The 14,547-nt window shown below is 26.4% G+C and overlaps 1 protein-coding gene across 3 annotated transcripts; it reads right to left on the minus strand.

The window, feature by feature from the left end:
* Nucleotides 1–463: 463 nt before the first annotated feature.
* LOC107634136 (BTB/POZ and TAZ domain-containing protein 1) lies at nucleotides 464–3,416 on the minus strand. Of its 3 annotated transcripts, none has more exons than XM_016337711.3 (5): nucleotides 3,210–3,416; nucleotides 3,006–3,118; nucleotides 2,347–2,650; nucleotides 1,800–2,119; nucleotides 464–812 (listed from the first exon to the last, which is right to left on the minus strand). In XM_016337711.3, exons 1-5 carry the CDS (start codon nucleotides 3,306–3,308, stop codon nucleotides 674–676), a joined length of 975 nt encoding a protein of 324 aa, XP_016193197.1. In that variant the 5' UTR covers nucleotides 3,309–3,416; the 3' UTR covers nucleotides 464–673. The 3 variants fall into 3 exon arrangements, with proteins under 3 accessions (XP_016193197.1, XP_020973366.1, XP_016193199.1); XM_021117707.2 differs by having other exon boundaries at nucleotides 596–796; XM_016337713.3 differs by having other exon boundaries at nucleotides 733–853.
* Nucleotides 3,417–14,547: the final 11,131 nt, after the last annotated feature.

The raw sequence follows: 14,547 nt of genomic DNA on the forward strand, positions 1-14,547 counted from the left end.
TTTGCTGCTAACCAATGAGTTATAGTATGTATAAAACCGAATTTAAACCTGTATTTAAATGAATTAGTTAGCTAAACATAATACTAATTATTAACTACAAGCCAATAACCAGTCACCCCAAGATACAATAGTGAGTACATCCTTGACGTAGCCCAGTTCCTTCCTGTCATAAATTATGGCCCATTTCTGCAAAAATTACAAAAGAATCTACTTGAAGGAAAAAAAAAACCCTAAAAGAGCTGAGCCATTGAATTTAAAGTAACTTGGAGGTTACTTACCAAAAAAAAAAAAAAAAGTAACTTGGAGGTTCCAACCGTCTACTACAAATTCTTAAATAAAATTTTGATTCGTGATAAATTAGTTTTTAACAAGCTAAATTAAAAGATATTCTAAAAATTCAAAGATAAAAAAACTTTAAAATCTTTTAATTTAATGTCTTTTTATACTAAAAACATATCCTTAATTTGATAAAATGAAATACTTATAACTTATTTATTTAAGAAAAAAAAACACATAACTATAATTATTTTACAAAATTTGGAAAGAAAAGAGGAAAAATTTTACAAATAAAAAATATACACAGAGTATCTCACATTAGTTAAGTACAGATTTTCATTAATATAATTAACATAAAAAAAAAACTTGTGATGGAGGATTATTGTTTGTGATCCCCCTAAAATTTGTTGAACCCACACTTGGTGTTTGAGAGTGACAAAGATGACATGGCTTTGGCTGAAGCCACCTTCCTCACAAGTAGTCTCCATCTTCCATCATCTTTCCTCTTCTCTTCTTGCCTCTTCAATTCAATTTGTCTTCATATTAATAAACATCAAAGTTATTTAAACTCAGACCACTGAATAGAAAATTCCAAGTGTAAGACAAGACAATCATCCTATGGTATTAGAATAAAACAAGACAGTGACAATGCAATATGTGCTTAATTATTGGATTAAAATGGTCATTAAAAGATTTTATGGTCGTTAATTTGGTGGTAAAAAAATCAATATTTTAAATTAGTCTCTAAAAAATATAATAATAAATTAAATTGGTCTTTTTTAGATAATGACGTATCACAAAATAATAATGTCACATTTCATCATTTAATTAATAAAATAATCAATTTGATTTATAATTATATCTTTTCGATACTAATTTAAGAAATTAATTTTTTAAAAATTAAATTGATGTATGTTTGATATTTCAAAAACTATTTTGACTATTCGAAATCTATTTTTGCAGTTGATATTTGAAGGATTTTTTTTTTTTAGTTTTAGTCGTTGAACTTTATTTATTATTATTATTAATTTTTTTTTGTGTGTCAAATGGACACCAACTCCGTGTGATAAACAAATAATTAGTATTACTCTAGTTGTATTGCGGCTTTTAATTTTGAGAGGGAACCATAAAAATATATTAAAAATAAAATAATTAGTATTATTTTTTTAATATTTTTTTGTTATATAAAAAAGACTGAATGATAAATCCAACAATATTAAGATTTATATATATGTATTAATTTTTACTCATAATAATAGTTAAAAATATTTTTATGTAAAAATAATTAAAAAGTGTTAGATAATTTTATATATTTAATTAAATTATTTAATATAATATGTATTAACATAATTATTATTCTCACGTAAAAATATTTATATGTGATTAATCATTAATAATAAAAAAAATTATACATATACATAGCTTATCTATACAATTTTTTCATCTTATTTTACTCCAAATCACAAATCCCTAAATTAAGAAAAATAAAATAATATATAATAAATTAATTTTAAATCTTTTACCTGCAAAGAGGGACCTTGCAGGAATCATGGTGATGGCAAATGGAGGAGTGAAGTCTAAAGAGCTGCCACATGCGCTTGCACCTCATGCAGCCTCCACTATTCCCCTTCGTACACGTGGCAAAGTGTTGTATCAAAGCTTGCATCCCCTGACACGTTTCACCAAACTTGGTGCATGGTTCTCTCCCCTTTCGAAGTTCCACATCGTAGGGCCCCACATTGGTGCACCCTTCCGTACAAATGTGTTCCAAACACTCCATTGCTTCACTCAGTTGCATGTACACCTTCTCTTGTCTTTTTCTCATCATCAATCTCTTCTTTCTCTGTGAAATATCAACCAAAATATTATATATTATTAAATAATTTAACATATTTATTGGTAAAAATTTAGTTGGAATCGACTTCATTGTGAAATCGATAGTTAAGAACCGTCATATGATTTGACTGATTTGACTACATTTTTATTTAACGTCTTTTCGATTATCAATTTCACGTAAAATCAACTGTACTAAATTGTTATAACGGAAAGCAGAGTTTGAATTTGATTTACGTTATCGTTGTCGTCAAGAAGACAGAGGATATCTAGCTCGAGGGCAGGGTCATGGTTCTGCAAGAATCTCCATCCCTCACTTCTCTCCACCTTCTTGAACCGATCATCCACCAACTTCACGCACTTGAGATAAAGATCCGGTGCGTCGCAGAGCCGCGACAGTTGCAACACGTCCACCACGCTCTCCTCTGTCACGTGCTCCCCCACTGCTTTCACGCTCCTTTTCTTCAGCTCCGGCACCGCGTACACGTGCGATAGTGCTAGAAGGTGCATTCCGTACTTCTCCATCTCCTCCTCCCTGCACCTGCATCATTACCTCCAATTGAAACATCAATTGCTCATTCATTTCTCTTTTATAAAATTTAACGTGAAGTTGATAGTGGACATTAGATGACATTTTAATAAAGAAAAAATTTAGGGGTGGCAACTTTGTTAAATTTTGGCCAGTATGTAACCCAGTAAAAAAAATGAATTATTGAATGAAATCTCACACCATTAAAATTATCATTAATGACTATTTGATGACTATAAATCACAAAAATTACTTGACCCTAGTATTTCTCTTTAATAAAATCTGTCAAATTATTTAACAATTTTTAGCTATTAATTTCACTTTAAATCAACTGCACTCGAGTTTCTGTCTTATTTGGTATACAAACCTGAAGGAGTAGAGGAAGCGTAGGAAGGCAATGACAGCGCGGTACGGAACGCCGGAGATTTTGATGATTTTGTTGGACATTATGATGTTCTCTAAAACCGGGGATGCCGAAGCCTTTGGGATTGATATAAACAATTGATGAATTTGACATTTGATTATTCCATAATGATAATGGAAATAGAATATAATGATATAGGAAACTTACCAAGATGCTAGCATGAACTGGAATGGGTGTTGAGACAGAAGTGTATAGGTAAAGGTCGGGTTCTGGTAAGACCCGGGAGGTAGTCATAAACGTATCCATGAATTATTTTCCTTGCTTCAGTTTATTATATTATTATAGTTTGAGAGTTGAAAGTGATTACTATTTTGAATTTTTGATATATGAATAAGAGTTAGAAGAGTGGAGGGATGAATATTTGGGAATAAGGGTTATATTTATAGAAGGCACCTAACTCTGTGGAAGAGGCAAATGGGTTTAAACTTTAAATAATGAAATATTTGATATGTCATTATTTTTATGTAAAGTTAATAGTAGAAATTTTGGTACAGTTAAATTTATGTGAAGTTAATAGTTGAGAGTCGCTTGATTAAATTATCATATAACAACTCTCATTTATTAACTTCATATAAAGTTAATTGCACTTAAGTTTTCACCAAAATTAATGGTTAAAGATATTAAATAATAATTTAATCAAATATATCAAATTATTTTATAATTTTTAACAATTTCTCATAAAAATAACTGTATATAAATTTTTACTGATTTAAAATTGTAAGATGTATTTCTTATTAAATAGGTAATTGTATTTTGGAGAGTAATTCTACTATCTCTTTTATAGTATTATCTATACTTTTGTAGTATTTCTATTATTTCTGTTATTCCTGCTACTCTTTTTATTTCTACAACAATAAAATAAAAATTACTTTAGAAAAAATTTCGATGGAAGTTAAGAAATTATACATGTGAAATTATTTTTAGAAATTACAAAATAAAAAAAAAGATTATAACATAAGAATATTTTTAAATATAATATATTAAAAAAATAAATATTAAAATACATCTTGACGAATATAGATAATCAGGTAAAAATTATCCTCTTAATAAAGAATGAAACTTTTTTATAATAAAAGAATAAATAAATAAAAATATCATATACAATGTATATTTTTTTACAGATTTAATTATAATTTTTAATCTTCATCTAGCTTTATTATTAGAGAAATTTTCTTATATATTAAAAATGAATATAAATAAATAAGAATTAATTCACCAAATACTAATGGGTGATGTCTGATTTAGCGAAATTCGATATAGATGATTTAAAAGGTATTACATACATCAGATGTAATTTAAAGTTAATATTTATTTAAATAAACTAATAAATTAACTATTTCACCATCCAAATTAATTTGAAAACTTTGTTATGTGAACAAAGACAACTAGACAAGGCCACAACACAACGATGTTTTTGTGCAAGTTGGCAAATTGGCACTAACAAAGTAATAATAAAAACAATCCCGCTACGTTACCAACAATATTTCTGTCAACTTCTATCAACTCTTATTTATGACTATATTTAATGAAAGTATCTTTATAGATGTGTCTAATAAAAATATATTTTTTGGATGTGTCTCTTTATAACATATGTTTAAAAAATAATAAATAATTATTATTGACAATAAATTGACAAATAATATATTAGTACCCTATACTTTTTCTAATAAAAAATGTTACATGGATAAACCATCCCTTTGATCAAGGTTTAAATGGCTCTTCGGGGTAAACAAGAGTCTCCCTAATTAAACAATTAACAACTAGTCACAAAACAAAAAAAATTAACAACAATTAATTAACAATAATTAACAAAACTCACCCTTTGCCTGTTCTCATCCATTCCAACATTCCATGTCATCAGAGAGGGTATGAACTATACACTCAAAATTCAAGAAGAAAAAACCGAAATTTTATATAAAATTAAAAAAATAAATTAAGTACGTAAAATATAAATTTATAATAAAATTATTAGACCTAATAAAAATTTTATAAAATTAATTTATTTATTTAAAATCATAATATTAGTTAAGAATTAAATCGATATTTTCTCTTATCCTTGATAATGATGGGACCCACCTCTAAGAAAGATTGTGATTGAAGATCTAGGTTGTTTTAAATTCATGGGACGTCCACATAAACTAAGGATTATTGGTTAACATCATTTTCTCTCCTTAAAAATTGTACACTTTTAAAATCCTATATGGATAAGTAGTAAAGTCGTTTAATGTTTATAAAATGTCACTTTTTCCTTTTTCTTTTTTAATTATATTTTTTGTCAGGTATAAAGTGACAACTTTAAAATTTAAAATGTTTTGATGTTATAGGTAATCTTTTTTATCGGGTAAAGTTGGTTAGGTTATAGTAGTTCACTTTTATTAATGTCGTTTAATTTATTAATGATATGTTTAGCCTTTTGTACGTACTTTCCTGAAATCTGAACCATAATTTCATGATGTAATGAATTTTAAAAATAAATATTATAAATATTTTTTTATAATAAAATATGTAAATTAAATAGTTGAAATATATTAAAAAGAATTTAAATTTTGCATTTTTAACTTTTTTTAACTAATATTTTTAAGATATTTTTTAATTAAATCATTTATTTTATATTTTTGATTAAGTAGTTAAGAAAAAATAATATGAATTTTATAATTTTAAGGTCTCAATAGGGTATTTTTTTAAAAAATTATTTTAAGTAATTATCCAAATACTCCTATAAAAATTTAAATCAAATGCGCAAGTGGTATTAACGACAAAAATTATTTGTCATTTAATGAAAAAATATTTTTATTACTTTTTTCACGTTTTAAAATCTTTCATAGACATTTATTAAGCTATCTTTTGTAATTTTTTTTTATAATAAGATAAATTTTTAGATAATATTCTAGTAATTGGGCCTTTTTTATTTTGAAGTAATTTGGCCTTCTTTCTCCCTTCAGATGATAGGGTCGAATTTCTTTCTTCCTGTCCTTTTTTTTTCTCGGTGAATGAGAGTAAAAATTAAAAAACAACTCATAAAAGGCCTAGGAAGCCCAAGTCAATAATTACAAGGAATCGGGCTGTGTTAAGCCCAGATGATTTTTTGAGTTCTTGAGTCTTGGAACTAAACAACCGAAACCTTACTGACCAGAAAACAAAAACACAATTCTTTTTAGAGTAAATGTCATTTTCAGTCCCTAATCATTTGTACGATGAATTTTCACCCTCTAAAAAATCTAAAAACCCAAATCAGTCCCTATCTACTTTGATATATGTACGTTCCAGTCCCTATCAACTTTGAGTAAATGTCCTTTTTGGGACTGGAACGTACATATATCAAAGTAGATAGGGACCGATTTGGGTTTTTAGATTTCTTAGGGGGTGAAAAGTCCATTGGACAAATGGTTAGGGATCGGAAAGTACATTTACTCTTCCTTTTATAAATCATGTTGTATTATCTACCTTTTAGTTTTGGATTAGTCATGGATCCAAAAAAAATTAAAATTGTTCCGAATGTTACTCAAAACTAATGTGATTTTAGTGTAAACATGAGGTTCGGACTTCTTTTAATGAAGGTTTCGTCGCCTTTTTGGTGAGGTAAAGTCGTTTAAGGTCTTTGAGTGAGAATGGTGGATAATACCTACAAAGAACTCTAATACTTAAATTAATAAGGATTTTTGACTGGTTCAAGTGAATTAAAAATTGAGATATACTCGTATTTGATGGGATATTTATATAACTAGGAGTGATGGTTTGACTACCAGTCTACCACTCTAAAACTCTTTCACTTTTTTTTTATAGTGTATGTGTGAGTGGGTGTATTGTATAACCTAAAATTGGGAGTTGTCCAATCCATCGATCAAACAAAAAAAACTCTTTCACTTATAATGGGAGATAGTTACTTTCCAACATTTAAAAAAGAATTGTTATTCCACATTTCAAATAATGGTGAGCTTATCTCTTGGATTTTTTTTTTTAGTACCTTTAGCATAATTGGACTGATGCATTTGGGTCCTAGCTTTTATCATGGATGAGAGTATAAATAAAAATTATTTTTCATAACTTTTAGGGTAAAGCACTAAATTGGTCCCTTAGGTTTGGGCATAATTCTGTTTTGGTCCTTAAGGTTTAAAGTGTTCTATTTGAATCCAAAAAAGTTTTATTTAGCATCAATTTAGTCCCACAGTGAGGTCAAAATTAAATAATTAACAAAATGTCCTACATAACAATAGTTCAAGAGCAAAATCGATAATCTGGAGAACAAGTACAAGAGGCACAAAATCAACCATTGATGCATCAATACATTTATTTATCATTTTCTTTAGTTTTATAGAAAATATTTTATTTATATTATAAAAAAATAATAAATAAATATATTGATGTATCAATGGTTGATTTTATGCCTCTGGAGCTTGTACTTGTTCTCCAAATTATCGATTTTGTTCTTGTACTGTTATTATGTAGGACATTTTGTTAATTATTTAATTTTGACCTCACTGTGGGACTAAATTGATACTAAATGAAACTTTTTTGGATTCAAATAGAACACTTTAAACCTTAAAGATCAAAACAGAATTACGCCCAAACCTAGAGGACTAATTTAGTACTTTACCCTAACTTTTATTTGAATTAGAATTGAATGATATAAGTGTTATTATGTTCTAAATATTTTTACACTCTTTAATAATATTTTATTCGTAATTTTTCACAAAGTTTACTATTAAGTTAAAAATTTATATATTATAAATCGTCTCTAAGAATTTTGATATCAACCAAAAAATATTTGATATATTTTTTATATACCTAAATATATTTTTTTATAATATACAACAACAATAATAACGATAAATAAAAAGATTTTGTTAATATATATTTCTTGAACATTTTTTAGCATGTCATATCTATAGTTATGCTCATGTACACTTCACTAGTATAGTGCACTTCTTAATGTCAACGATGACTATTATTACAAAACAAACATATTGTTAATTTTTTATTAATGATATCATAATTATTCAAATAAAAAGTGATATCATAATTTTTTATAGCGCCAATGCTATATTTAATTTTAATTTTATTTTAAATTTTATAAGATGACACATAAATATTTGAGAGATTATATATAAATTAAAAATTAAAAATAAAATTTATCCTTTTAATATTTAATTTTAGTTTAGTTAAAATTTTATATTATTTTTAATTATTTTATTGACATAGTTATATAAGTGAAAATTTATCAATATCTCTAAAGTAATATCCATTTAATTTTATCAATTAACTCTAATACAGATTTTAATTCTAAATTAATTTATTTCTTAAAAGTATCAAAAGTAATACTTTAAAAATACTCCATTAAAAATACTCTTCATGTCATATCATCAGAAAATCAATACCCTAAATACTAAGTTAGAATTTTACAATTCAAGAAGACTCATAATCCAACTCTTATCCGTAAAAAAGTTATTTTTCATAAAAAAAATAATAAATAAACAATAAAATACAGAATAATAATACTAAATTAAATAAATTAGAATACCTAATTTTACTATAATTAATTCTATCATTAAAATCGAAAAATTTATACTAAAACTAAGTCAATTGAAGTAAATTTATCTTATGTTCTATTTAAGAATTTATTGCTAATGGCCAATGAATTATAGCATACAGCAGATAAAATTTAAATTTTCGATATTTTTAAAATGAACGAATGAATTAACTACTCGATAAATATGCATTGTTATTGATCAATATTCATTTTACGTTAGTATTTTAACTTCTGACACAAATCCAATAAAATTTACCTCAGAAAACTAAAATTTCTTTGAAATTTGGTCTTAATCAAATTTTATTGCTACGAATAATCTGTCTAATTTAACTTAAGAAAATGTAACCACTCCTTTTGGTACAAGTTTGTTAATATCCTTATAACTTGGATTGGAAAGAAAATAAACCTGTGTAGACTAATTCCTTGTTCAAAATAACAATCACTTTCTTATGTGCAATTTATAATTATACATGTATATAGATTTTAATATGACTATACTATGGTAATTACGATGATTATGTAAATATTATTAAAATTAAAGTTATATTTTTTTATATTTTGATAATACTTTTTTTAATCAACACTTTTTAAAAAATACTGTTTAATAATAAAAAAACGTTATTTTAATTTTAGCAATATTTTTTGAAAGATACAGAAAGACTATTTATGAAGTAGTCAAATGAGATTTATATGTAAACGGTCTCTTTGTAGATATGATAGAACTCAATGACGTCGTTTAATTCATGTAGTCGATCTCACCTAATGGGATAAGACTTTGTTGTTGTTGTTATTTTTGAAATACTATAATTACTATAGTCACCGAAATCAATTTGAGTAGAATGGGTGAGACTGTGAGAAGCTTTAACATTAAAGAGAGCAACCACTTTTGCTACCAACAATGTGCGACGCATTTACATATTTCACCATATTATAACTAACACAGCAAACTTGAAGGGCCCAAATGGGCCCATTAAGATTTTATTAGGTTTTGGTACGTACTTTTATTGGTACCATCCATGCTTAGTTGCACATAATAATCATTGAAATAATTAGTTGGATTCGGTGAGTGGTTGTTTGTTGGAATGAATCTATTATGTTAGTTGTTACATACTCTTGCTTTTGAACTTTGAAGTGATGAGCTAGAATTAAATTAGATCAGATTTTTCTTAAAGAAAAAGTATAGGTAAATAATGTAAATATTAAACAATGTAAACAATAGATATATCGGATGTTTATTTTATTAGTGTACGGATAGTTATTTTAATATTAAAATTTAGAGGGTTAATTTGAAAGTATAGTGGTTTTTATTTGATTGGTGGTTGTTCATATTGTTCCACAAAATCATTGTCCCCTAGCATTCCCCTTTCTTAAATGTTCCTATATTTTTTTTTTTAAGATAAATTTTCCACATACAAGCGTTTCTTTATACAAGTCTTTACAAGTGCACATTCTTCTTCTTCTTGCGCACGTTCTTCTTCCTCTTCCTCTTCTTCTTCTTTTCTTTCGTTTCTTGCCTTCTCTTTCTCCTTCTTCAACCATTACTGCACGTTTTCACTGCACCTTCTTCTTCTTCTTGCTGCACGTTCTTCTTCCTCTTCCTCTTCTTCTTCTTCTTTTCTTTCGTTTCTTGCCTTCTCTTTCTCCTTCTTCAACCGTTACTGCACGTTTTCACTGCACCTTCTTCTTCTTCTTGCTGCACGTTCTTCTTCCTCTTCTTCTTCTTCTTTTCTTTCGTTTCTTGCCTTCTCTTTCTCCTTCTTCATTTACGTGCTTTTCTCTCTGTTTTCTTTCTTCGTTATTCTTGATTTCCATTATTTTTTGACATCAAGCTCTGAAATCGTTTTTGAAGAAGAAGAAGCAGCATAAGATGAGGAGGAGAAAGAGAAAGAGTTCTGAATTATGCATAAGGTGTACTTCAGCGAATTTTGGGTGTATTTCTTAAATCCTTTGGGTGTATTTCGATAATTTTTTTGGTGTATTTCTATAATCGTTTGGGTGAATTCCTGTAACCGTTTGGGTGTATTTTTGTAATCGTTTGGGTGTATTTCTGTAATCGTTTGGGTGTATTTCTGAAGTTCCATTATCTTCAAATTTGACAAGAAACTCGTTTTCATGGAGGAAGAAGAAGAAGAGTCGTTTATAATGCATGGTAAGTAGCGCGCTTTGGAAACAAAAAGTGGTTGAATAACGTGCATTTATTTACTCTTAAATGTGGGAGTGTAATGCGTGTTTTTTATTGAGCTTGTGCCAACTTGTAAGATTTATAAGCCAAAAAAACTTATATATGTAGCATGCTTCTTTTTAATTCTCAGATCTCTTCATGTAGTTGAACTCTGTTAACCTCTAACGAAAATATATAACATAAAAATAGATTTGTTTAATAAAATAAAAATTGAAGATTAATTTAATAATTAAAATTTATTAAAAAAACTAAGTATTCAACTAAAGATTTCTTAAATTGATTTTGGATATTACTCAAATTTATAATTCTCTAAGCATGATCTACCTCTAGGTATAAAAAATCTTTTAACTATGCATCCATATGCTAATATTGTCAGCTAATATTCCACGTTATTAATTATTAACAAAAACTATTAGTGGAGTGTAAAAAGACAAACATAATTAATTTATAATTTTTAAAAAATTAATTTAATTGATAAAATTTTTTAATAATAAATTTAAAAAACAATTTATTTTTCGTGGACTATATTAACCATTCATCCTCAATGCTTATATAGTCAATGGGAAAAGTAAGCAACAAATCTAACCGAGGCCTAATTACTAGGGTTTTTATGCATTAATTAATTAATTATTATTATTATTTTAAGTATTCTATTTACAAGTTAAACTATATTAGTAAGACCATATTTTATACATTAAAATTAACCATTAAAATTAAATATTATATATATTATGTATAAATATATATATTATTAACTTTATTTTTAATATATATTTTAATTTATATTAATAAATAATTTTAATGTATACCTAATATACTTGATAAGATAATAACATACTATACAAGATCAAATCTTAAAAGCTATAATATAGGAATAATTAAAGTGTGAATTTAGCTCCTAAAATTGAATTATTTACCTCAAAGTACGATATGCTACAATTTCATAATTAACTTGTTGACTTTATACAAGTAATCTTTTTGTACTTTTTTAAACTAAAATTAAAGTTAAAACCTACAACATTCACCTAACTTCAATTCATTATGTTCTTTGTCACGTTAATTTGTAATTACACCAACGTGGCTTCCAATTTGTACTTTGAAAAATGGAGTTCCCCTTTGATTGCGGCAAGAATTTGCAAGGGAACCAAAATTCAAACTTGTACAAACCCTACACATAATCATAATATAATGACTATATTATATATAATGTATACCCAATAACCTAAGGTTTCAGCCAGAAAAATTAGATACGAATAGACACAAAAGACACATATGTCATACGAGTGTTAATGAATATTAACAGAGTAACTTGTATTGACTATTGCAGCAACTGTCGCAAAATCGACATTTTGCGACGATTTTGCTATAACTGCCGCAAAATAATACGCTGTTAGAAACCCTTCTCTAATCCGCACAACAATTGTCGCCATTTTTCATCTAACAGCGATTTTTGAAAACCGTCGCTAAAAATTCGCTACTATCTGCTGCTTTTTTGTAATATCAAATACACAAATATGATAACTCATAAAATGTCTATGTTTTGTAGGTTTTTTGGTCTTATTCAATTTTCAAGTGAAGCTAAAAAACGCACAACTCTAATTATTTCTCTGAATATAAAGAAAAATAAATTTATATTTTATGTCTTTAAAATATAAATTTTAGTTGTTATTTTGGAATATACTAAAAAGGTTGTTAAGAGAATTTATCTATCACTCAATTAATCAAATAGATCGCACGTTTAAACTTTAATTTAAATCCTAATTTCTTTTCTTTTTAGAAAAGGATAGAAAAACTTAGGAAGCAATTATCATAGATATATATGTATTCTATTCTATTCTATTGCATGTAATCATGAAAATTCTTGAGCTTATAACAGCACCACTATTACTCATGTGCAATGCATAGAGCCATTCATTCAGAAGCTTCTTTTCCTAATTAATTCACTTTTTCTTTCTCTTGTTTTTTCCAACACATAAATAATATAAATAAATATATATAATATATAATAATATGTAAACCCTAACTAGTATAAACGGGTATCCTTCCCAATCAAGATCCACCATGTGAGAAAGCTCAATCCGGTTTCAATGGAAATGAATTGAAGTGTCCATTATTCTGATTGCATGTGATTTGGTCAAGTAAGATTGCAACCTATGATGCACAGATACTGATACGGATACGAAATATGACATGATATAGAACACAAAAATATAAAATTTAAAATTTTTATAAGATATAGAGACATAGCATATATATATAAAATATAAAGTATATTTGAAATAAATTATAATAATATTTTAGTATTTTATTAATATTAAAATATAAATTAATTTTATAATCATTTTTAATATTTTTTTTTATTTTTTATTGAAATACGATAGACATAGAAGACACGTGTGTCGAACAAATGTTGATAAGTGTCGTGTCTAAAATGTATTCGATACACGAACACATCAAATAAAAAAAATGTCTGTACTTTATAGCTTGCAACTATAGTATAAATAATAAACTCTCTTTTTCTTTTATTTCTCAAAAAAAAATAGAAATTATTTCTCACTACTCAAGAAAGTGAAAGAATACTCAAAAAGAAAAAATGAAAGAAATTAAAGAAACTCTTGAAACAAACTTTGTCAAAGTTGTGGTGGTATTCCAATGTAAATCTTCCACCTATATAACCACAATCTAATCAAATGCCTCCATACATCAAAAGAAGATCCACTAAATAGTGATGCACCCAATGTGCTTTTTTTTCCCCCTCCTATTTTAAGCTTTTACATTATTCCACCGAAAATTTTTCCCTTGTTAAATGTTTGAATATTTTGGAGGTTTTTGTACTATCATCACACAAGGATATACAATTTTTCTTTAATTGAGTATTAGTTTTAAAAACCAAGCGTTATATGTTTGACTTTATATTTTTCGAATTTAATTTTAATGTATTGTCAGTGTAAAATAATTTTACACATATATTTAATTACATAATATTACATTAATAAAAATAACTATCTTTTACATTAACTACGTGAATAGTCATATAAAAAAATAGATATTATTGCACGATTATATATAACACTTTACACTGTCCGTGTATTAAAATTAAATTCTTTTTTTTTGGCCATATATATGTATTGTAGTACAAATATCATGTGAGAGATCTCATGGTCAATATTTTTCCAAAATAATTCTCCTACCCCAAATTAACATTTCAAGGTCATTTTCTTGTTAATTAGATGAAGTAACCATACGAATTAAATGTTATTGTTTTAATTTCTTCCCTTTTTTTTGTTGGTGACTATTGTTTTAATTCATACATCATGATCATATTTATTTATAGAAGATCTTATACTTTTTTTGGTGATCATATTTATAATTTATAAAAAAAAAATTACATCAAATTTCCACTTTATTTATACCCTTCTGTTGTTTATTAGTTAACAGTTATTTTGGTGGTTGAACTTTATATATCGATTACTCCAATAAAGTCTAATTTGAATTATTTTATTTTATGTTGTTTTTGCGTTACATCACATTAAATTTTCTATTATATATATAATAATATAATGTCGTACAAGCCTTAACCTTATTCATATTCTTAGTCAACACTGTTAATTTTTTTTATTTTTTATTTTTTGTGAGGATGTGTCGGTCACATAGAACGAGGGATAATTTGGGAAATGGAAGAATATAACATAAGATTACAAAAATAGGTTAACTAATAATTCTTAATTAATTAATTTTTTGAAAAAGGAAGAGATTGTAAGTTTGTAACATAGAGA

Source organism: Arachis ipaensis, chromosome B3 (genome assembly GCF_059453495.1).
Source record: "Arachis ipaensis isolate K30076 ecotype BB chromosome B3, ASM5945349v1, whole genome shotgun sequence".
In the NCBI taxonomy this organism is placed as follows: Eukaryota; Viridiplantae; Streptophyta; class Magnoliopsida; order Fabales; family Fabaceae; genus Arachis; species Arachis ipaensis.